This window comes from Papio anubis, chromosome 7 (assembly GCF_008728515.1).
Source record: "Papio anubis isolate 15944 chromosome 7, Panubis1.0, whole genome shotgun sequence".
Taxonomy (NCBI): domain Eukaryota; kingdom Metazoa; phylum Chordata; class Mammalia; order Primates; family Cercopithecidae; genus Papio; species Papio anubis.
In genome coordinates, this window is record NC_044982.1 from 144,987,502 (window position 1) to 145,011,788 (window position 24,287).

At 51.9% G+C, this 24,287-nt stretch overlaps 1 protein-coding gene across 1 annotated transcript in view; it reads left to right on the forward strand.

The window, feature by feature from the left end:
• The window catches only part of PLA2G4E (phospholipase A2 group IVE), a 64,102-nt gene that overhangs the window by 33,510 nt on the left and 6,305 nt on the right, over positions 1-24,287 (forward strand). Inside the window, exons 2-14 of the mRNA XM_017960547.3 lie at positions 798-870; positions 6,684-6,820; positions 8,442-8,573; positions 9,573-9,613; positions 11,737-11,779; positions 13,232-13,295; positions 14,171-14,349; positions 14,454-14,540; positions 14,895-14,932; positions 17,142-17,277; positions 18,874-19,010; positions 21,361-21,583; positions 23,996-24,110. Of these exons, the coding sequence (XP_017816036.2) occupies positions 798-870; positions 6,684-6,820; positions 8,442-8,573; positions 9,573-9,613; positions 11,737-11,779; positions 13,232-13,295; positions 14,171-14,349; positions 14,454-14,540; positions 14,895-14,932; positions 17,142-17,277; positions 18,874-19,010; positions 21,361-21,583; positions 23,996-24,110 (1,405 nt within the window). The remainder of the gene's footprint in view (positions 1-797; positions 871-6,683; positions 6,821-8,441; positions 8,574-9,572; positions 9,614-11,736; positions 11,780-13,231; positions 13,296-14,170; positions 14,350-14,453; positions 14,541-14,894; positions 14,933-17,141; positions 17,278-18,873; positions 19,011-21,360; positions 21,584-23,995; positions 24,111-24,287) is intronic.

Sequence of the window (24,287 nt, forward strand, 5' to 3'; positions counted from 1 at the left end):
ACCATGCGTGATCAGTGTCTGTCAGCCCCCCTTCCCACAGCCATGCTGTGCCTGCCTCCCAAGCAGGCTGCCATCCAGCCTGGGCAAGGGCAAATATCTGCACATGGGACAGTAGGAGGAAAGTGCTAATAAGCAGTGAAGAAAGGAGAGGGGGACACCTCAGGACTCCCTTGCCGTGGGCACTCACTCTGTGCATGGGGCTGGGACATTCATTCATTCACTTAATGAACATATATTGAGCACCTTCTAAAAATGAGCATGCTGTAGGTACTGGAGGTACAAAGATGAAAAACCAGTTAGGGTCCCAGGCTCTCTGGAGCTTCCAGGACCTTCCAGGCTGAAGAACAGACAGAAACCCCGGCAAGCAATGACAAAACAGCGTGGGGAGCCTGGCAAGGTGGCTCATGCCTATAATCCCAGCACTTTGGGAAGCTGAGGTGGGTGGATCACCTGACATCAGGAGTTCAAGACCAGCCTGGACAATATGGTAAAACCTCCTCTCTACTAAAACTACAAAAAATTAGCTGGGTGTCTGGCAGGCATCTGTACCTCAGCTACACGGGGGGCTGAGGCAGGAGAATCGCTGGAACCTGGGAGGCAGAGGTTGCAGTGAGCCGAGATTGTGCCATGGCACTCTAGCCTGGGCAACAAGAGTGAAACTCTGTCTCAAACAAAAGAAAACCAGCCTGGGGGTTGCTGTAATGCAAGTGGGGAGGCACAGAGGGAAAGTCTTCCCCCTGGGCAATGGCCTTGGGGTGATGCTTGAAGACTGAGTCCTCTGTCCTCTCCTTCCACAGGAGGGGCCGTCTCCATGCCACCTGTTGACAGTGCGGGTCATCCGGATGAAGAATGTCCGGCAGGCTGATATGTGTAAGTATCCACTTCGTTTCTCTCTTTGTCCTCTGCTGACAGGGTCTGGATGGAAGAGGCCCTGGCTGGAGAAATGGTCAGGTGGATCCGTGTGTGTGTGTGTGCGCTCGTGCATGGTGTATAAGTGTATGTGTGTGCATGCATGTGCATGCATGTGTATTCTGTACTCAAGTTGTAGTTCAGACTTCGGGGTTTCTGTCACTCTTCCAGGCCCCTCATTCATGCTCTTCCCTCGGCACTACCCAAGAGCTCTGTTTGCCCACTGTGTCCTCCCCACTCTCTCTTCCTGGAATCGATTTCCAAGAGCACCAGCTCTGCCCACACAGAGCACTCCTTGCTCCTTCTTTCGTTTAGGGCCTTTTGGGCTGAAGTGGAAGGGGAGGTGCTTAGGCATCATGGAACCAGCTGCCAGGTGGCTGCCAGGTGACTCCCAGAGCCCCTTCTCAAGACAGAGATCTGAAACAGGGCTCTGGGGGCCATGCCAGAGCCCACAGCACCCAGTTCTACAGTTCAGCCCGTGGATGTGGCTTGACTTAGCAGGGCTGTTTGTGCAGTGCTGGTTCCTGGCAGCCCCAGCCTCCTGCTTCATCCCAGAGCCTGCTGCATTTCCAGGCCACAGGGGTCAATGGAGGCATCTCAGTGGGCAGAATCCTCCCCACCCCTGTCTTTGGGTGGCATTTTAAGACATCATGAGAACCAAAAGCCCCTCCCCACACTGCCCACCCCTGGCCCCATCCAGAGAGGAAGTTGGCCCCCATGGGGGAAAAAGCTCTATGTCCAGGCCCCACAGGTGGGGAGCATCCCTGCTCACCAGTAACCACACAGGAATGAAGGGCCGCAGGGATCCCCAAAGGCCAGGGAGGGCCTGAGAGGGGCAGAGAAGACACAGAGCCCTGAGATTGAGCGTACATTTTAACAAGAGGAGCTATCTATGTCCAGAGCAGTTATAGAACAATAGGAGACAGCGTTTCCGTCTTGTCACCAGGGAGTTTAGAGGCAGAGGAGAACGCTGAGAGCCGGGAGTGGCCAAGAAAAGCTGCACAGAAAGCCTGGGGTCAGAGAGGGGCAGGGCCTGAGCATCTAGAGGCCTTGGGAGTCCTACCTTGGGGAGAGGCTGTCCTGAGGGAGGGAGCCACACCCTCTAAGCACCTGCCTGGTTGACCTGTGGCCAGACATCCACACACTACCTGATGCTCCCAACAACTTGACTGGAGGCCCATTTTGCAATGAGAGGTTAACGATTGCCTAAGAGGGAAGTAGGGTCTGATCCCAGGTCTGGAGAGTGTGGGAAGAGAGGAGGCAAGCCAGGTGTGGAGAACCAGGAAGTGAGGCAGAGGAGGGATTGGATGCCTTCAAAGTGTTGGGGTGCCTGAGGTCTTGAGGAAGAGATTGCATGACTTCCTGAGGGCTTGTATGCAGCTTGTGCTAGAGTACAGGTGCGGAGAATCTGGGAACTTGTAGGAAGCTGTCACTCCAATGGAGGGCTAAGTGTGAATGGGTGAGTGTGGGAGGGCCCTGAGCCCCAGAGACAGCAAAGAGACCAAGCAGGATTCCAGAGACAGAGCCTCTGGAGGGCAACATGTCCAGAGCCTGCGCCAGCAGCAGTGGCTCCAGTAACCTCTAGTTTGGGTCTGTGTCTGCCAACTGGCCAACCAGAAGGCCAGGGACTTTTCCTCAAGCTTCTTGGGGTCTTTCCCAGCCCATCGGTGAACAATCTGAGGAGCCAGGGAATGTCCTCTGGGTCCGAGACGTGGCCACTTCTCTTGCCTTTCTTGTCCATACTTCGGTGGCCAATCGGACACCTTCCCACTCTTGGGCAGAGTTCACCCTCCTCCTTGGGACAGTCCAGCTCCCACATATCCACAGCAGTGCTTACCTTCCTCCAACTCCTTCTGCTTTTTCTTTTTTTTTTAATTTTATTTTATTTTATTTTATTTTGAGACAGAGTCTCACTCTGTTGCCCAGGCTGGAGTGCAGTGGCTCAATCTCATCTCACTGCAGCCTTGACCTCCCGGGCTCAGGTGATCCTCCCACCTCAGCCTGCCAAGTAGCTAGGACTACAGGCATGTACCACCGCAACTGGCTAACTTTAAAAAAAAATTTTTTTTTGTGGAGATAGGGTTTCACCATGTTGTCCAAGCTGGTTTCAAACTTCTGGGCTCAAGTGATCCTCTGTCTCAGCCTCCCAAAATGCTGGGATTACAGGCGTGAGCCACTACACCCAGCCCTCCAACTTCTTTTGAGATGTATCTGTCCCAGCCCCTCCAGTCACCCGGCTTCATGTCCCCATCTGCATGCCTGCACCTGCATGCCCAGACCGCCTATTGTCCAGGGCCCTTTCTTCTGTCTTCTTCCTGCCACACCTGCCACTCAGCAGGTGATGGGGTGTGAGGAAGGGCAGGCAGCTAGAGAAACAGGCTGTGGTCTGGCTCTACAAGCCTCCTCCTCCCTTCCCTACATGCTCATCGGGCAGGCAGGCTGCCTTTGGGCGATACCTGGTCCTCTTTGGAAACCCCCTTGTTGCTTACGTTTTCCTCATTTCCCCTGAGGAACAAGGCAGAAGGCACATGTGGCATCTCAGGGTGCCAGCCCCGGTCATGTCCGGTCTGGATTCCACAGTTGCTGCAGGCTGGGCTGTGTTGCTACCTTGCCTGGGTTAGATTAAGACTATCCTGAAGTCTTTTAGGTCCTGGGTTACTCTTGTCCCCAATTTTTCCCTTCTAGTTTGAATCCAACATAAACAGCACTTCCATTTAGTCTTGTAACTTGTGCCTGAGTTTCCTAAAGTTTCGAAGAGGCCGAATGGCAGTGAATACTCAGATTCAGGGCTGACTCCTTCTCGATAACCGAAAGAGCCCTGGGCCAGGACGGAGGGACAATCAGGCCTGGAAACCTCCCACTGGTCAGGAGTTTTTGTTTCTCTCGGGAAAACAAATTAAAACCCAAACCAGCACCCCCAGGGATATCAGACAGGTGTCTCCAGAGGTATTAGAGAGACAAAGTTCTGAACATCTATAGAGATGATTGAGTCATCTCTGCCACCCACATTCCAGGAAAGGAGACATGTCATTCAGATGACCAAGCCCTCTGTCACTCCACTAGGAACAAGGATTAGAACCTATCTGTGCCTAAGAAATCCCCATAGTCCATGAAATTCTCAGAACCAGGTCACAGTTGCCTAACCATTCATTGCTGGGGGTGGGCAGGGGAAGCAACTCTCTGCAAAAGAACTGAAAAAGTAGTGCTTGGAATGTGGGTGTCTGATCAATATTGTCTCTGCCAGGAATATTTCTTTATCTTAACTAGACATTTAAGCCTTTGGCCAAAAATACTGAGTTTTTATTTAATGGGCTTCATGGGAGAATTTTAGGCATGGACTAATGATAGGAAAACAATTTTAGAGGGAAGGGACTCTTACAGGGTCCATTAAATTGTGCGTGCGAAGCGCGTTACAGAGCCAGTAGGTGTAGAGCTGGCCGGTCCCTGCCTGCAGGCTGCCAGCATACAGGAGACATACCTGAGGGGTGTGGTCCAGGCCCGGGAGGAGGGGCCAGTGTTCTGGAAAAGCTAAGGGAGGGGTTCAAGAGGGCTGAGCAGGTCCCCGGTGAGTCTCCCTACCAGCAGAGCAATGAGACACGCTGACCTCTTACCTGTATCTGCGGTGACGTATCTGTACCTGTATCCTGTGGCCACGTGTATGGAGACAGCTGAGTCTACCTGTTGTTGCAATGCAGCATAGGGGTGCTCCCCAGGGGAGGAACAGAGGACCCTGGGCTCAGGGGTACCTGGCCCAGACTTGGGTGCTCAGGGGAAGCTTCCAGAGGAGGTTCCTTCTGAAGCCCCAAGGGGCTAGCCAGGAGAAGAGTAGGTGAAAGTGGAAGAGTGTTCTGGGCAGAGGGAGCTACATGTACAAAGGCACTTTTGAATACAAGTGACTGTGTTTGGCTGGAGTCTGAAGTGTGAGTGCATGTGTGTAAGTTTGAGTGCATGTGTACACGTGTAAATGTGTGTGAATACGTGTGTGCACACGAACACATGCTCACACACAGAGGGCAGGGGTGGGGTATTAGGGAGGGTGGACAGATGAGGCTGAGGTCGGGGAAGTGAGCAGCACAGCCGCTTTGAGTGGCTGGGACTCCTTCCTGAGGGCAGAAGGGAGCCCCTGGAGGATCTTAAAGTGGGGAGTGGCACCGTCATATCTAAAAAACTCCCTGTGGCTTCTCTGTGGAGAAAATATCAGAGTAGGGCAAGACAGGAGATGGGAAGCCCATTTGGGAAGTGGCCCCAGAAATTATGGTGGTCTACACCAGGGCAGTGGCAGGACAGATGACAAGTTGGGGGGCCCGAGAGAGACAAAGGGTTAAATCAACTGAATGTGAGAGTCAAGGATGACACTGGTTTCTGGCCTGGACACATGAGTGATGGTGAGGAAGAGCAGGTAGAGCATAGAGGGGAAGAGTAGGGTGATGAGGTCATCATTTTCTTTTGATTCCGTTGGGTTTCAGTCATTCTTTTTGTCTGGATTAAGTGATTATCATGACATCTAAAGGGTAGTGTTATCTCACCTTTCTTCAATAGGAGGAGGGCTGTGAATTCCAATTCACTGAATGATGAGGCCTCAAAGATCAACCAGACTTCAGGGATGAAATCAGAAGCTAGGAACGCCTGTGATTTAGATCAGGGCTCTTGATTCTGATAAACCTTTCAGTGTGGTGATGATGTAGGGCGAAGAAAGCCCTGGCTCCACTCTCATCAGTGACTATTAATAATTAAAAACTAGTTTGAATCAGTCCTACCAGTGTAGAACTCCCATCCTCCCACCAGCTTTACTGTCGAGAGGATTCTCTGACGCTGGAAACTGTGTTGGCTTTCACCATTTCCTATGTATCTGGTGTATACCCTGGGACTCACCCTCACTGACTGCCAGGAGAGTGACAAGGGCAGTCATGGCCCCTCTGCCTCCCTCCTCCCAGGTAGAATAGAGCAGGGAGCCAGCCTGGACTGCTATTTTCACCCTATCCCTTCTGCTGCTCCAGGTGGAAGACTTAGGAGACCTTCTGTCATTTTGGGAGGGCTTGTTGGAGTCAAAGTCTCTGTTCCTTCTCCAGAGCATATCCAGCAACATCACCCTTGGGTTGTTCATTTAGAATGAAAAAGAAGTACGTGGCCACAGAGGGGAGGGTTTCTTGGGCCATAACCTCACGCTGTAGATCAGGGTAGGTATGAAGAGCCTGGCTGGATGCAGTGGAGGCATTAAGCCATATGGAGATGGGAGTTCCTGCTCCTCGATCTTGCTGAATAGCTAGTTTCACTCAAGCCCTTGCCCACTGGGGCCCTTCTTCTTGACCGACTCACGAAAGACTGTTCCTTCTCAACCTCACTTCTCCGCAGCCCAGAGGGAGCGCTTGGCCCTACTTTGGTTTTCCTGGTCCCTGGGCTAAGACAAGAAGTAATCCAGACCCTTGGGGGCTGGTCTTCCAGATCTTACCTTGGCAGAGGGAAAACTGTGTGACCATACCTTGTCCCAAACCAGCAGGTGTTTGCTCAGAGACAAGGGTGCTTCTAATAAGAGCCGGAGGCCATCTGTGTCTATGAGAATGGCCAGTGGGACTGGGTCGCTCTCTGTGAGATCCATAGCCTGCAGTCTGTGACTTCTTGGGGATCTGGGTCTCTGGAAAGTTAGACCCATGAGTGAGGAGAGGAACTGGAGCTGTGATGGGGCCTGGCTCTAGAAGAGGCTTGCCTGAAGCTCCCTTTTGACTCCACATGTTCTCTCTGAACCTGGATTGGTTCCATTTATCTTTCTTGGACAGTGAGCCAGACGGACTGTTTTGTGAGCCTCTGGCTGCCCACCGCCTCTCAGAAGAAGCTGAGGACAAGGACCATCTCCAACTGCCCAAACCCAGAGTGGAATGAAAGCTTCAATTTCCAGATCCAGAGCCAAGTGAAGGTGAGACATGGAGGACTGCACCTGTCTGCCCTGTCTGCATTTCTACTCCCCTCTCGCCCACTTGTCCTTCTCTTTGCCTCTGTGTTCTTATGCCTCTTTGTTTCTCTTTCTGCCTACTTCTTGTCCTACAAACCTGTCTTCCCACTTATCTACCACTTCCTTCTGCCTGTCTCATGTTTGCCCCACTCTGAGTCTATTTATCTTTCTAGCTTTTTCTCCTGGTCTCTGTTGTCCTAATTGTTGCTGAAACTAGGTGTCTCTTAATCCAAAACTTTGTGTTTCCAGAGTCTTCTCCAAGCAGGGGAATACACAGAGTGGAAGAACCATTCTATTCACTAGGTCTGAGGCCAGTCTAATTCCAGCCAGAGGGTTCTCTGCCTCTTAAATTATTTTCATATTGCTTTATTATTTCCATTTCTTTGGGTGTGTATTCTTTTATTTGTTGAGTTGTTTCACAGGATTGATCTTCAGATATATGATGACTCTAAGTTGAGTTCACATCTCCCATGGGATAATTATCCTTTGAGCATCCTGAGTTGTGACAGCCTCAGAAGAGATCCCTTAAGACAAATTTGGCCTCCTCATAGTGGCATCAGCCCCAGTATGGAGGTGCTTGAGGCTTGACAGCTCCACCTTACTGCCTCCATGTTTTAGGGATACTTACTTATTTTTGTTACGTGATGTATCCTTTTTGTTTTTAAGAAGGGCTTTATACTTACTATTTTGTAAATATCTTTTCTATCATACATGTGAGTTTGGTAAGGGAGGAGGATTTGGATGTGGGTTCAGTCTGCCATCTTGAAATCAGAATTTGAGCTTCCTTTGGATTGTGGAGCTGCTGGGTTGGTTCTGGGATATACTTGGGTTTCTAGTAATTACAAGATCAAAAATCACATCCAGTTGGGAACCTCCAGAACCACCTTATGTCCTCTAGATGTATTTAAGAGGCAGCCTCAACCCGCCTCTCCCAGGATCCTTGGATCAAGAGGCCTTGGAGATTAGTCCATGTCACCTGAGAACATTGACCTCAGAGTTCAGCCAGATGACAGGGTAGCTGCTTTGGGACCATCCATGAGACCTTACCAGGGGCTGATGAGTCAAAGGATAGAGTTCACATACCTCACCCCAACCCCACCAATTATCAGAATCCCTACAAGCTTTGCCACATCACTCCCTGGAGTGGTAGATGTTAGCTTCCCCGATCTGGATTTTCTAGCACAAAGGGGCTGTCTTCAGCGCCCAGGGGCCCAGTGCTGGCCACATTCTATATCTTGGCAGGGGTCTTGCTTGCTCTTTCCCATCCATCCTTCCCCTCAGGTGAAATGAAATCCTTCCATACTTCACAGGTCTCTGCCAAGCTTATAAAAGAGGCAAAATTCTCTACTAGGAGAGAGAGAGCAGAAGCCCAAGAAGGCTTCAGGGAGTTGAAAAGGAGGGAATAGACACTTCACTTCCTTAATTCATTTCCCTACAAATGTCTCTCACGTCTAAGCAGGGACTTCTGGGCTGTCTCCCATCCCCCAGACCTACCTCCTTGCTAGGACAGAGGTCAGGCCCCTTGTTCTGGGAAGGGGTCAATGCAACCATGGTAACCAGACTGGCATCCTTCCTTCTCCCCTAGAACGTGCTAGAGTTGAGTGTCTGTGATGAAGACACAGTGACACCAGATGACCATCTCCTGACAGTTCTCTATGACCTCACCAAGCTCTGTTTCCGAAAGAAAACCCATGTGAAGTTTCCACTCAACCCGCAGGTCGGTGCAGGGGTCCGGGGCCTCAGACTCCGGCCTCATAAAAACCTCAGAGCTGGTGCTGATTCCCATGGGTCTTCTCTGTGTACACAGTCAAGTTGAGAAAAGATGGTGCTGCTGGTTTAAATCCCAGCACTGTCACTCACTATGTGATGCTGTAAAAATAACTTCCTAAGTTTCTGTTTCCTCATCTACAAAATGGTGATCCTAATACCTACCACAGAAGGTTGTTGTGGGACTTAAATGGGAAACCATAATTCAGGCAACTAGCAATGTTCACAGAACACAGTGCAGATGCAGTAAGCCTTGGTTCCCTTCCCTCCTTTTCTTCCCTCAGAGTCCCGTTGCTGGGATGGCCCCAGGAACAGAGGACAGATGAGGGTAAAGGCGGGCGAATCTGCAGATGAGAGACAGCCAGAGCTGGAGCCCCCAGGATGCTGTCCATTCAATCATTCAACCAGCACTTGAGTGCCTGCGAGGGGCCGGCACTGTTCCAGGCACTGGGTCCCCTCGGGAACTAGCATCCCTGCCCTCATCTAGCTTACATTCCGGTGGGGAGAGTAAGGCCCAGTGAGGCCCTGGCTTGCCTCCAGTTACACAGCAAGAGGTGTGAGGGACTCAGTGAAGGAAGGAATGGGCTTTCTGAAGGCGTATCTCAGCGCTCCCTTGCCACAGGCACTGAGCCCCTTGGGAAGGCAGAAAAGCAGTGGGAAGCCAGGGAAGTGACAAAAAGGAGATGTTCTGGGGCAGAGGAATGCACATGCTGGGGCTGGGGTTCAGCTCCATACCTCGACCTCCCCTGGGCTGTCAGTGATGCTCCTGATGTCAAAGACTTGGGGACAGAGATTGGCAGAGGAGACCACAAGTGCACTCCATGGCAGCAGGCAGCCGTGGGGGAAGGACAGAGGCAGGTCCACAGGGTCTCTCCGGGAGGCAAAGGGTTCTGGTCAGCAGAGATGTGCAGACGCCACTCACAGCCGCCTTCTCTCCCTCCCCTACCAGGGCCTAGAAGAGCTGGAGGTGGAGTTCCTGCTGGAGGAGAGGTGAGTAGGCCCGGGCCCTGGGGCCCACCAAGGTCCTGGCCATCAAGTGGCTTCTGGGAATGAGCATTTCAGAGTCAGGTCAGCCTTTATGCTGCCCCTCCCTCTTCCAGTATCACTCCTGGCACTAACCCTGACTCTTCACGGTGCATCAGAATCGCCTGTGAGCTTCTCCATAGCGTAGGAGCCTGGGCCCCACCGCACTTACCCAGTTCTCCTGCCCTCAGCATTACTTTAAGGATCTAGTACTCTGGCCAGATAGCCTGCCAGGCCCCCTGCATTCCCAAGGGTGGCTTCTGGGAAGATTTCCTGCCACCATGGCGATGGGGGCCTTGTTGAGGCCCAGCTGAGAAAGAGGTCAGAGCCCAGGGGTCTCCTCCTTGACCAGAACTGTTAGAACAAACACCCCAAACCCTGGCCACAAGCAGAGGCCACCCGCTCTGCAGCCAACTCTGGAACCACGTCAGTGGGAGGCTCAGGCCCATCTTGCAGGGTTCTTTCCAATCTTCTTCTTGCGATCTGCAGCAAGATCTTTTTTGATCCGATCTCTGATTCTCGATCCGAGGATTTGCACCACCATACCACGCTAATTTTTGTATTTTTAGTACAGATGGGGTTTCACTATGTTGGTCTTGAACTCCTGACCGCCTTGGCCTCCCAAAGTGCTGGTATTACAGGTGTGAGCCACTGTGCCCAGCCCCAATCATTTTCAATTAGGAAAATGACCCATGATCCTGAGATATGACTGTGCTGAGAAGTCAGAGAACTGGAGGTCTGGACAGAGAGAACAAAGAGGGAAGGAAGGAAGGAAGGAAGGAAGGAAGGAAGGAAGGAAGGAAGGAAGGAAGGAAGGAAGGAAGGAAGGAAGGAGGGAAGGAGGGTGCGAGGGTTGGTGAGTGGGCAGCGAAGGAAGGAAAGTAAAGCAGGCTAAAGGAAGGAAGGAAGGGAAGGAAGGAAGGAAGGAAGGAAAAATTCCACTCAGGTTGTGGCAGAGTGCCCTGTAATTGGCACTTCTTTTCCTTCTTTCTTTTCACCGGCAGGGCTGGCCTCCCCAGTCAGGGGATGAGTCCAGGCACAGAAGGAGGATGACAGGTGGGAGACAGGACAACAGCGTTCATCAGCTGCCACTCAGAGAATCCTCTGCCTAGAGGATCTTCAAACTATGTGAGGGAACTTACTTCCCATCAACAACTGATTGGCAAATTAAGATCAACTTTATGTATTTCATATTGAAGAAAATCGAAGCTCTCCCCTCCAATTCTTGATTTGACAGGATTTTTAGAGGGCGGAGAAAGCTCCTGGGTTGAATTAGAAAGTGGCTTCCAAAATGAAACGTGGCACACTTGGTAATAAGAGTTGATCTGGTGAAACCCTGTCTCTACTAAAATGCAAAACACTAGCTGGGCATGGTGACACGCACCTGTAATCCCAGCTACTCAGGAGGCTAAGGCAGGAGAATTGCTTGAACCCAGGAGGTAGAGGTTGCAGTGAGCCCAGACCGCGCCATTGCACTCCAGCCTGGGCAACAGAGTGAGACTCCTTCTCAACAACAACAAAAAAGTTGATCTGGAGACACAGTCACCTTGGGCTTAATTTTGACAAGGGATGCTGTGGACCCTGCCAGGCTAATTGAAATCTTGGAGGCTTATGTTCTCAACTTTATAACACAAGGGCAATTAACATTCACCCTCTCGGCTAGGTCAGACTGTTAAATGCATAAGTTCGATAAAGCACAGAATGGAGAATGGATCATTTTTGCTACGGAAACTGTTGTGTCTGCTCTAGCTGGCAGGTTGCAGCCATTTCTTGCAACCTATTTATTCTTCTAACCCCATGCATTTGCATCTGGTTGGACATAAAAAACAATTATCCTTAAAAACAAAACTTGAACTCTCCTACTCTTCTAACCTATAAATCTATTTTTTTCTTGGACATTCTGTTTCAAATGTATGCCAATTTCCTCCCTGACAACCTGTAAGGCTAAGGTTTCTGAAGCTAATATTTTTTATGAGAACAAAGAAGGCTCTGATATTCTGTTATTGACCCTATTCATTCCCTTTGTCACCGTTAGAAGAAACCAGTCAAGAATGCTAGAATTGACCAGGAGTTCTCCTTTTGTTTTTCAGTCCCTCTCCACCTGAGACCCTCGTCACCAATGGCGTGCTGGTGGTAATTGTCTTCCTGGGTTCCTGTCGCTCCAGAGGCCACAGCTGGCTGCTGCTCTCAGGGGAACAGGACCAGGGGAGAAAACACTGGGCCCAGCTTGGTCTCTGTCCTATCCTGACCTCTGCAGGAGTTAGACTAATCGAGGCCAGCCAAATGGGGCACAGGCAGCACTGGGGCATGAGCTGGGGCTTCTGTACAGAGGGAAGAGGTAGCTGGGACATCACGCTGGTCTGGCACTCCATATCCCAAAAGTGACCCTTCCCCTTAAGAACCTCCCCAATAAAAGAACCCACTAAGTGCAGCCTCCTCTCAGACTCAGTCTTGGTCCTGTACCTCACGACTCCAGTCATTCTACAAGCACAATTTACCTTTTTTTTTTTTTTTTTTTTTTTTGAGACAAGGTCTCACTCTGTCACCCAGGGCTGAAATGCAGTGCTGCGAACTCAGATCACCGCAACCTCTGCCTCCTGGGCTCAAGCACACTGCCATGCCCAGCTATTATTTTGTATTTTGTATTTTGTATTTTTATTTTGTAGAGACGGCGTTTTGACATGTTGCCCAGGCTGGTTTCAAACTCCTGAGCTCAAGCGATCTGCCCGCCTCAGCCTCCCAAAGTGCTGGGATTACAGGTGTGAGCTACCATGCCTGGCCTACAAGCACAATTTCTGTATTAAAAATTGTTTCATAGCCAGTCACGGTGGCTCATGTCTATAATCCCAGTACTTTGAGAGGCCGAGGTGGGGGGATCACTTGAGCCCAGGAGTTCAGAACAAGTCTGAGTAACATAGTGAGACTCTATCCCTATAAAAAAATACAAAAATTAGCCAGGCATGGTAACATGTGTCTATAGTCCCAGCTACTCAGGAGGCTGAGGTGGGAGGATCGCTTTAGCCCAGGAGGTCGAGGCTGCAGTGAGCTGTGATTATGCCGCTGCACTCCAGCCTGGGTGACAGAGTGAGACCCTGTGTCAAAAACAAAAATTCATATTTTAGCTGTTGGTACAGCATTTTAATTAAATGCATCCAGTGCCTCAGGGTCCAAGGAGACCTCTCCCTCAAAAAGAAGAGTCTGGGAATGTGTGGCAAAGGAGTATGGTCTGCCTCAGCACCTTGACAAGGCTGTTTTGTTGGAAGCTCTCACTTTGAAAGCTCAGAGTTGAACATTCCCTCAGGTCAGATCCCCGACCTGCAGCTGAGCACCTGACCCCTAGTAAACTGTGACCGTGGGTCCTAGACGTCCTAGGAGAGCTTCATAGTCAAGTGTCCTACCTCTGAGTGAGATGGCATGCCTTGACTGGGTTCAGAAAACGTGGTCAACACACTCTGCATTCTCCAGCATCAGCCCAGCCAGACCAATGCTGAATTTATCCTCTGGTCCTTCCTCTCCCTTCAGCCTGGAAGAGCAAGGAGGTGGCTGGTGCTCAGACACTCAGTGACCCTCCCTTGTGTTTTACAGTCTCGACAAGTCTCCTGCCTGGAGGTTCATGCACAATCCAGGAGGCGGAGGAAGAGGGAGAAAAGTGAGCTGTTCTGCCTTTTCTGCCTACTGGGGGACAAGGGGGAGCTGCTTCCAAAGCCCATGAGCATCAGACTCCGCCTGGTCTGGGGCTTTCCTGGGCTCAGGGGGACCAAAAGCTTGGCCGCAACTCCTCAGAATCATCTCATCCCCAGGGGTCATGAGCCCTGGCATCCCAGCCTGCTCTGTAAAGGGCATGTTCTCCCAAGCACCCACATAACCTTGGAATGTCCCGGGTCTGGGGTCCCAGTGCTGCCCCCTCTGTCCATGCTTGCTGTGCCGTGCCCTGTCAGGACCTCAGAGTGCCTGGGTCAGTGAGGTGGTCAGCACCCGATGCCCAAGGCCCCTCTAACTATGCCCCTTCCTCTAGGCGGACCACAGCTCACAAACGGTCCTAGCACTTTAGAGCTGGCAGAGACCTAAGAGATCCATGAATACCATACCCCCACCCTGCTCCCCACCCCCCACCCCCGTGTTGCCCATGCAAGGCTACCAGACATGAGGGAAGGAGGGAGGATAGAAGAGGCATCTACCTCAGAACTGACAGTGTGCTGAGGGCCTGCCTCCTCAGCAGTGGGCAGGTTACTTTGGGGCATCTTCTGGCAAAGCTGAGCCAAGGACTGGTCCTGAGGACCTTCTCAGCATCTCAAAGGGTTTTCTGGGGGCTACATTTGTCCACATCCTCATAAACCTCATTAAAATGCAGGTTCCTGGGCCCTGCCCTACCCTCTAGATTGACAGTCTCTGGGGAATTTGAACCAGTGCCCCAGGTGATTCTAAACTCTTCCTGGACACCTCCAGATAGGCTTTTTGCTGGACCAAGTTGCGGGTGGGGAGTGAGAGGCTCCTGAGGTCTCACCCTCTTGTCCTCTCTCCCAGTGAAGGACCTTCTGGTGATGGTGAGCGAGTCCTTTCAGAACACCCAGCGTGTCCGGCCCTGCTTGGAACCCTGCTGTCCAACCTCTGCCTGCTTCCAAACCTCTGCTTGCTTCCACTACCCCAAGTACTTCCAGTCCCAGGTGCACGTGGAAGTGCCCAAGAGTCACTGGAGCTGTGGGGTACAAGGCGGCCGACACTGGGGAAGGTGTGGGGGACTGGGGCAAGTGGGGGGTGCCAGAGGAGCCCCCCCAGCCCCTCTCACAGAACCCGCCCATCCCTCCAGCTTTGCTGCTGCGGCTCTCACAAGAACGGCCCCGTCAGCCAGCCCCTCGACTGCCTTTCCGATGGTCAGGTGATGACCCTGCCTGTGGTGAGTGCCTGTGTCTGGGAAGGGCCCTTGAGTTACTTTCCCTGGAGCTCCTGTGACAGGGAGATGGGGAGAGCCTGGGGAGGGCACAAGAGGGAAGGTGGCTGTGAGGGTCTCCCTCAGGCAGGATGGAGGAGTCTTGTGAGGCAGGAGACTGATGAGCTACAGTGTGGTCCAAAGAGTGTATTGAGGCTGAGTTGAAGATGGTGGGGAGATCGTGTCCAGAAGAGGGAAGCAGGGATGGGGTGCCTGTGTGTGCATGTGTGTGCTGAGTGGAGTCTGGGTGACAGTGTGGATCTGGGGTCACTTGGCTCTGAATTGTCACCTCTGACAAGCTTTTCATCTTTCCCTCCCCAGGGCGAGAGTTATGAATTACACATGAAGTCTACACCCTGGTACAGTACTCACATTCTGTCTGTGCCTCTCACTCATTCATACTAGTGGGTGTGCAGTGGCATCTCACTGTGTTTTGATTTGCATCTCCCCTATGGCTAAAGATGTTGGACATCTTTCCATGGGCTGATTGGCATATCTTCTTTGGAGACATTTCTATTCAGATCTTTTGCCCACTTTTTATGTGGGTTATTTGTGTTTATATTGTTAAGTTGTAAGAGTGTTTGACATATGCCAGATACAAATCCCTTGTCAGATATATGATTTGTAAACATTTCCTCTTGTTCTATGGCTTATCTTTTCATATTCTTGGTGGTGTCCTTTGAAGCACAAAGGACTTAACTTTTGATGAAATTTTTTTTTTTTTATCTTGTCACTTGTGCTTTTGGTGTCATATCTCAGAAACCAGAAATCATTGCCTAATCCAATGTCCTGAAATTTTTATTTATTTTATTTTATTTTGAGATGGAATCTCACTGTCACCCAGGCTAGAGTGCAGTGGTGCGATCTCGGCTCACTGCAACCTCCGCCTTCTGGGTTAAGTGATTCTCCTGCCTCAGCCTCCCCAGTAGCTGGGAATACAGGTGCGCACCTCTACACCTATCTAATTTGTGTATTTTCAGTAGAGATGAGGTTTTGCCGTATTGGCCAGGCTGGTCTTGAACTCCTGACCTCAAGTGATCCACCCTCCTCGGCTTCCCAAAGTGCTGGGATTACAAGTGTGCACCATCGCGCCCGACCAAGGTCCTGAAAATGTATTCCCATGTTTTTTTTTCTAAGACTTGTTTAGTTTTAGCTTTCATATTTAGGTCTATGATCAATTTTTAGGTAATTAATCTATACAGTGTAAAAGAGGGGCTCAAACTCGTTCTTTGGCATGTGGATATCCAGTTGTCTCAGCACCTTCTCCTGAAAACAACATTGTTTTCAGAAATCTTGACTGTGAGAAATCAAGTGGCCATGATTTCTATTTACAGTTTGATTAGTTATTTGCCCTTGGAAAAGCTCTTTACTCTTACTGAGTCTCCGTTTTCCTCATCTGTACATTGGGAGAATAACAAGGATCCTATGCATCACTGGGTTGCTCTGAGGATCCAGCTAGACAGCACGTGCGAAGTACTCAGTAATCCATCTGGCAAGTGGGATGCTCAGCAAACGTCAACTAATGTTATTGTTATTATGGTTGTTGTATTATTATTCATTCCCTGTTGAGGCCAAAGAAAGAATTATTTTCTAACAGCTGTGTCTGTAGCCCTGTGCTAGACAAAGAGGAGACATGATGGAAATCTCCCAGGCCCTGCCTTCAAGGAAATGTGGCTTTGTTAGTGAGCCAAGGCTCAGTTGCAAATGGTCAAGGTACATTCATCTGGAGTCACTGGGGAGCTGGGCCTCAGAGGATGCACAGGCTGGAGGTGGGCAAATGGAGGACGCTTTTGGTGAAGGCGGGGGCTCTGGGACCTGACCCAGAAGCTTCGAGGGTAGTTTCAGGTGAGCTTGGAAAGGTCAGGCAGGGTCTTGGATGCCAGGCCAGGAGCCTGGACTTGTTTGGGGCAGGGATGTGATTTAAAAAAGAGGACAAGCATTGGGCATGTCACAGAGGCTCCTGCCCCACCTGCCTGCAGACCTGTGAGGTGACACAGTGAGATCAGGGATGTGACGGTTTTTGTCAGTTGCACACACACACAGGATAATTGTTATTCTAGGAACAGGAAGAGCTCATTGAAGAATGTGAGCTCCATAGGAACAGGGAGTTTGTTTACCTAGCACAGAAGAGTCCATACCATGAGGCCTTGTTCAGAGGGATTTGGCAAAATGATCTCAGAGCCTCTTGTCACCCATGCCTGGTCCTAGGCTAGAGAAGCCACCTGGGGGAAGACTTTCTGGACCTTCCAGATGTGGCCGCGGAGACAGAGGACTCAAAGTGTCCCTAACACAGTGCCAATGGTTATCTTTTGTTGAGTAGCAGCTCGCATGGTGCCGGCTAAGGCTTTGGGGGCTTTGCATTTGTTATCTCTTTAAGTGCTGAAGACAGTGCTGAGAGTTCAGCACGATTCGCCCCACTTTACAGATGAGAAAGTGGAGACCCACGGTCGCAGAAGTGGTCCCTGGCAGAAGTAGGCTTCGAGCCTAGGTCCAGTGGACCCTAAAGCTGTGTCTACTCCAGTGGAGGTAGAGGCTGCAGGCCCACTACAGAGTCCTCTCTCCCTCCAGCCCTGAGATGCCGGACGTGCGGCTGGGCTTCAGCCTGTGCCCAGCAGAGCTGGAGTTTCTGCAGAAGCGGAAGGTGGTGGTGGCCAAGGCCCTGAAGCAGGTGCTGCAGTTGGAGGCGGACCTGCAGGAGGATGAGGTGGGTCATCAGGGGTGTGGCCAGCCTGTGCCCAGCTGGTCCTTCCAGCACCACGCCCTGCCAGCCAACCCAGGCCCTGCCCTGCCCCAGGCGCCACCTCTGTGGATGCTTTTACTGCTGAGGTACAGGCGTCCTGGTGAGAGCTGTGCTGGAAGCGATTCCGTTTTATATTCACAAGAGAAGGGGAGAGCAAAATGGAGAGAGAGAGGACAGAGCCCCAGCGGCTCCTGCCAAGCACTAAGAGCCCCTGCGGTGGCTAAAGGGGCCTTGCCCAGGGACAAAATGCCCTCCTCACCCCAGCCAGGAAAACATTTTAAGCTGTACCACCTCCTGCACCCCACACCTCCACCCAAAAAGCCTTAGGTCCTTCTTTCCCCTCTTGTCTCTCCTCTCAAACCTGCACAGGTAGACACCCCCAGAAATAACAGCGCTAGGAAGCTGGAGACAAACAACTTGTACTCCAAGGGTCAGCCCCTTCTTCCTGCGGGGGCAGACGGTGGGCCTCTGTCACAGCCCTCTGTTGCCTCCCTTGTGTGGACCAAGGCCCACACTCCCTGGGCAGCAGGCAAACCCTCCAAGCGCCTGCCTTCTGAGGCTGACCCTAGGTGAGGACAGAGACCTGGCAGGTGCCCGAGGAGGACATAGTGCTTTAGCCAATGGAAGGCTCTTACAGCCCCCACTCAAATGAAAACAGATGGAGTAAGTCTCGAAAAAGAGCCCCTTTCTCCCTCCTTTTTTTTTTTCTCCTCCTTGAGATAGAGTCTTGCTCTGTTGCCCAGGCTGGAGTGCAGTGGCACCATCACAGCTCACTGCAGCCTCCACCTCCCAGGCTCAAGCAATCCTCCTACCTCAGCCTCCCAAGTAGCTGGGACTTCAGGAACAAGCCACGACGCTGGGCTAATTTCTGTAATTTTTGTAGAGATGGAGTTTCCCCATGTTGCCCAGGCTGGTCTTAAACTCCTGGGCTTAAGCAATCTGCCCACCTCAGCCCTCCGAAGTGCTAGGATTGCAAGCGTGAGCTACTGTGCCTGGCCCTATCTTTAGGGAAACATTCCAGGGGTCTCTTAAACCTCTGTCGACCCAGAGCTGGCAACCCTGCTCCTTCCCACATCACCAGTCCATTGACTCTTGGCCTTGCCATACAGTACCTGCTGAGCAGGCGCCATGTGCCAGGCCTGGTGCCTATATCAGATCCAGCTACAGAAGATGTTGGTTTCTCCCATTGAGGGATCACACATTAGTAGAGTTCTTGAACAAGCTGCCCACTCCCCTCGGACCCCAGTTTTATCACCTGTTAACTGAGGGCTGGACTAACAGTGCTAAGAACTCTGCTAGCCACAGCTTTCTGTGATTTACCAAGCCTGTGTTAGGCTTCCGAGTCCTTCACTGACACCAACCACTGGGTGTGGAGCTGAGGTCTGTTTCTAGACCCACTGCTCCGTGGAAAGGCAGGTGTCAGGTGGCTCAGCGCTGCACTCCCTGCCCTCTGTAGCCAGCTCTGCCTCCTCCATTGTTCGAAGCTGCTGTCATTCTGCGTCTTCTCCCAAGCTTTGCCTCTGGAGCCTTCCCCAACCACCTGCCTCTGTGTCACCCCAGGTGCCGCTGATAGCCATCATGGCCACTGGGGGTGGAACAAGATCCATGACCTCCATGTATGGCCATCTGCTGGGGCTACAGAAGCTGAACCTCCTGGACTGTGCCAGCTACATCACTGGCCTGTCAGGGGCCACCTGGTAAGGAGACGTGAGCCACTGTCTGTGGAGCCCAGAGCAAGCTGCAAACAGGCTGGCCTGGGGTCTCAGGTGAAGCTCCTCCCTGCCCCCCAAAGACAAAGTTACTCCTGAAGCCTGGCAAGTGCCCAGGTGCAGCGGTGTGGCCTTGGGCATGCAGCTTGACTCCTTGGAGGCTCGGCTTCTGTATCTGCACAGTGGGGATAACAATAGCTCTAACCTCATGCGGGGGGAGTAAGAGGCTCTCCCGCTACTAAGTATGCCAGAGACGCTGTATGCGCTGGCCTTTCATGTGTTACTGTTTCCCTGGGGCTGTGGTATGGACCCAGGAACATGATCCCATAGTGCTGGGGACATGCAATGGGCAGGGCCCTGGGGCTGAGCTCCCTCCTGCTCACCCTCTGCTGGTGAGCAGGGCCGGGAGCTGCGCACGGGGTTCCCCCACAGGGAGGCCAGGGTCAGGTCAGCTTCCCCACAGAAGGCACAGTGCCTGCAGCCCACTGTACCTTTAGGGGCCCACAAAAACAGGTTAATTTCTTTTAAAATCAGGATTGTTTCATTAACAAACTTATAGGTTGAAGAAAATGTTCTAATAAATAATATGAATACATTTGTCTTTATATAACACAGTCATGAAATATAAATTTTAATTTTTTTATGTGGCCAGGTATGGTGGCTCACATCTGTAATACCAGCACTTTGGGAGGCAGAGGCAGAAGGATTGCCTGAGGCCAGGAGTTCAAGACCAGGCTGGGCCACATAGGGAGGTCTTGTCTCTAAAAAAAGTAAAAAATAAAATAAAAAATAAATCAATGTTTTTTGTGGGGCCCATCAAAATCCTCCTGTGGCCCTGGTTCAGCGTGGCCTATCAAGCAGGACCGTGTCCTGTCTGTGACTGGTGGGCCTGTGAGCCCCAAAGTCCCTTGCTGTGCCTTGTATACTGGAGGAGTTCTGAGTAGCCCCCATGTGAGCAAGTGGATATGAATGGGCCTTGGAAAGCCAAGGGCTCTTGTGCCACACACTTCCCCAGGGGGCAGAAGCGCCAGCCCAGGTGGGACAGAAGGAGCTGTTTGCCTCTGGCTAAGCACTGGAGTCACTGCTTCCTGTGGCTCATCTTGTCTCTTCCTCACAAAAACTATGAGGGAGGCGCTGTCGTTATTTTTCAGCTGGAGAAACAAAGTAATTTGCCAGGGACGCTCAGTTAACGAGCAGTGGAGTGGAATTTGAACCCAGTCATGGGCCCACATCCTTAACCTCCACGCTAAATGGCTGTCCCAGGTAGTAGGTTAAGAAGGTGACTTGCTTCCAGCAGGTTGAGGGGCACCTGTGTCCTCCTGGACTATTGTGCGATAGACAGAAAGCGGGAGGAACTCAGGCCCAGCCAGTGTGGGATGGGTGGGGTCCCCTGGCCTGGGGAAAACACAAGTCATATTCTTTTAAAAATTCATTTGCAATGGCTTCTGGAAGCTTTTCTAAAGTGTAAAATTAATGGGTGAAGCTTATGGAGAGCAGGGTGCTTTTTGTTGAAAAGTCTCCTGACCACCTCCCACCTTCCCAAAAACAAGTCCTGTGAGGGAAGAGGCCCGTTTCCTTCAATGTGAAGCCGCAGACTAGCTCCACTGCCAGGGAGGTCGTTCTCGGGCACAGAATGAAAAGGACCTTTCCCTGTCCTGACATAGAAAAGCCGGATCCAGGCCACAGACAGGCAGACTGAGGCCAGACCCAGGGCTAGCGGGATCACCTCTTTGTGTTGCTCCCCCTGCAACCAACATGTAAGTTAAGAAGAGAAAGGGAAATAAATCCTCAGTCAACATCAGAATTACAGGAATTAACGTGGCAGAGTGGAAAGAGCCAGGACCTGAAATCAGCCGAGGCTGGGTTTAAATGTGGGCTCCAGCATTTATTTTGTGCCATGCACTGTTCTAACCACCCCACATCACCTTCTCCACCAGAACTCTATGAAGCAGGTACATTGTAATTCTCCCCATTCCACAGACAGGAAAACTGAAGGGAACGGTGATTAAGTAGCTTGCCCAAGATCACACAGCTAGTGAGCGGCAGAGCCTGGCTTGATCCAGAAAGATCTGGATCCAGAATCTTCATCTTAACCACTGTTATGCCTGGCACACAGTGGGCATTCGAGAGCTGGTAGCACTTGTGATTATGAGTAATAATGTTCACCTTCCCCTGCTCCTCGCTGCCCGCCAGGCCTCTGCCTCACCCCTGCTCTCCAGGTTCCCCTCCTGGCAGGTTAGGGCTCCCAGTGGCCTGCCTACCTTCCCTCCTGCCCGGGTCCAGGACTGATCAGACAAGGGCCAGGGCAGCCCTGTCAGCTGTGCCTGTCTCTCTCCAGGACCATGGCTACCTTGTACCGGGACCCTGACTGGTCCTCCAAAAACCTGGAGCCTGCTATCTTTGAGGCCCGGAGACACGTGGTAAAGGACAAGCTACCCTCCCTGTTCCCAGACCAGCTCCTCAAATTCCGGGAGGAGCTCCGGCAGCGCAGCCAGGAAGGCTACAGGGTCACCTTTACAGACTTCTGGGGCCTGCTGATAGAGACCTGCCTGGGGGACGAGGTAGGCGCTCAGCTTCTCCCGGGCCCCACCCTGCCCTGGCTGATGCCTGGCTCTCTCTTCCTCAGGGGAGTCAGGACTTTCACTGCGCACAGGGAGTTAGGTTAGACCTGCGGGAGTATCCTCGGGCTGGAAGACCCATCAGGTGTCGGAATCTACGCCAGAGGAAGGTGGTGGGATTGTCTCCCGTGTGCCCTTTAGAGGACGGCTGAGACCCTCGTGTTGGAGGCAAACCTGCCTGGAGGCAGCGCGTCCTCTGAGAGCCACGCCAAGACACCTGAGAGGGAAAAACGGAGAGGAAGCTGGGGAAGACTGGAAAGCAGTGACGCCGTGAAGCGACTCTTACCCTAGGGGTGGGGAGAGGAAGAAAGGTCAGGTGGCAGCATCCCAGACCACGGCGGGGTCTGCAAGGCCCTTGGAGGGTCCTCCAGCCAAAGCTGGCTGTCACAGGAGTCCCGCGTCTCCCAGAACGGGCCAGCCTCAGTATCCCTGCGCCACTCAGTCACAGGAAGTGTAGCCTCAGCACAGACTCAGCTGTGGATTTCAGAGCACAGCAGCTGGGGTCCTTAGTCAGTAACACTCTCTGCAGTTAGAGGTCTGCGGGGCTCATTCCCGCAGCCACCAATGGGCCCAATGAGGTTCCTTCCTATTCTGAGATCCAATGATCTGACTAATACGTGCCCAAGAAGAGGACCAGCCTGTGTTGGGTGGCTGCTGCTGTGAGAACTGTGACCCAACCAGGCTGGTCCTTTTCCTGGACAATTGGCAGAGCAGAGGGATCCTCAAGGGGTGTTGTGATCCTGGACATCAGGGTAGGCTCAGCTGACACCTGTGCCCTTTAGGCTGCACAAGCCGAGATGAACCAACTTTTGCTGTTGCTTGGCCCCAAAGCAGAGCTTCCCACTAACCTCTATCCAGGCCCATGTTTCTCTGTTCCACTCCAAAGGTGTCTGTGGAGTTCTGAATTCAAATGAGAACTTGCTAGAAAATTATTGCAGCAATTATTTTTTATAATAGTAGGTCCCATCTTCCAGAAAGCCAGACAGTTTGAGCAACTGAGAATGACTGGACCCTCATCTTCAATCTTCCCTCATTCCTTCAATTAAATTACTTGAGTACCTCCTGCGTGCCAGGAACTGTGCTGGCAAATGGGGAGCCAGAAAGGAATTGGACATGGCTTCCAAGCCGAGGTGCCCGCCACTTCTGACGTTACAACCCACCACCTAACAACCCACCTGTTACAACCCACCACCTAACCTGTCCTCCCTATGAAGCAGAGCAGGCAGAGGCCAAGGGCGTCGGCTTTGGGATTCAGGCAGGATGGGGTTGAAATTCAGGCCCTGCTCTCTACTATTCCTTAAGTGGGAATTACATCAATAAGTGTTAGTTAACATTTTCAACAATATTGTAACAATCGTGAGTGCCGCATATGATGAGGAGGAAGCACCGAGTCTTCCGACATCAGGAGTCTCAGCATTCTGGCCAGGACAGGAGCCCCTTTCCCGTGGGCCCCCTTGACAAAGAATGTGGACCGGCTCTTCCCTGAGCCTGCAGCTTTACTTCCGGGACAGTCAGCTCTGTGATGCCCAGATCTCTGGGCCCAGTGATGACCCTGTTTGCTTTCAAAGGAGACCCACATGTCATTGGGCATATGCATGTGTTTGCCATTCCATACGGGTTCTGTAGCCTTCACACACTTGGGTGACCGGGGTTGGTCACCCAGAAGTCAGCTGCTTGGCCTGGGGTCAGAGCCTGAGCCTCTAAGACCTGGATTCCACCTCGTCTGCAGTGGCTGACTCACTTTGGGAGGCGGCCTGTGGCCCAGGCTGATCAGCAAGGCTTCCCACTCTGGGGATTAGAGGGACCTCAGCCACCGTCTAGTGCTCAAGTCCTAAGTCTTTTGTTAAAAAAAGAAAAAAAGAAAAAAAAGAAAGGGAGAGGAGGGGAGCAGAGGAAGGGAAACTTCTTTTTCACCCAAGTTTTTACCCCTCAATTGAGGGAGCTCAACATGCCAAGCTGGTTGAAAAAGAAAATGGAGCTGCTAAAAATGGAGCTGCTCCAGTTCTAGCAGAGGGAAGATGATGGGGCAGAAGATGGGCAGTGCTAGCCTCTCCCACCCCTTCCTCTTTATCTGCTCACCCCCAAGACCAAGACCCTGGGACTCTGAGGGACTGTCCTAAACTGCGGATCCAGTCCCGGCCCCTGTCTAGTGGTGGGCAGCCCGAGAAGGTGGTTCCTAGGCCATGGGTGCCTTTTCAGAGTGATTTGGCTGGTGTCAGCTGGGGCTGGTACAGCGTCCTGGTGAGCTCAGGAGCTAGGAAGTGGCTGCAGGGGTCCAGGTTGTGCTCTCATTCTGCACTGCCTCCCCCACACCCTGGGCTGCTGCTTCTCTTTAACCATTTTGTTTCCTCACAGAGAAATGAATGCAAACTGTCAGATCAGCGTGCTGCTTTGAGCTGTGGCCAGAACCCCCTGCCCATCTACCTCACCATCAATGTCAAGGATGATGTAAGCAACCAGGACTTCAGAGGTAACACCAGTGGCTGGTGATTTACAAGTGTCGGGGGGGTCCCTTCTTGGTGGGCAAAAGCACCCATCACCTCCAGGTCCCCCAGTCCCATCCATCTTTGTCAACCTTTACATCCAGACTGTGCACACAGCTGGAGAAATCACCTTTGCCATCCCAATCTGCCCTGCTGCAAGGGTG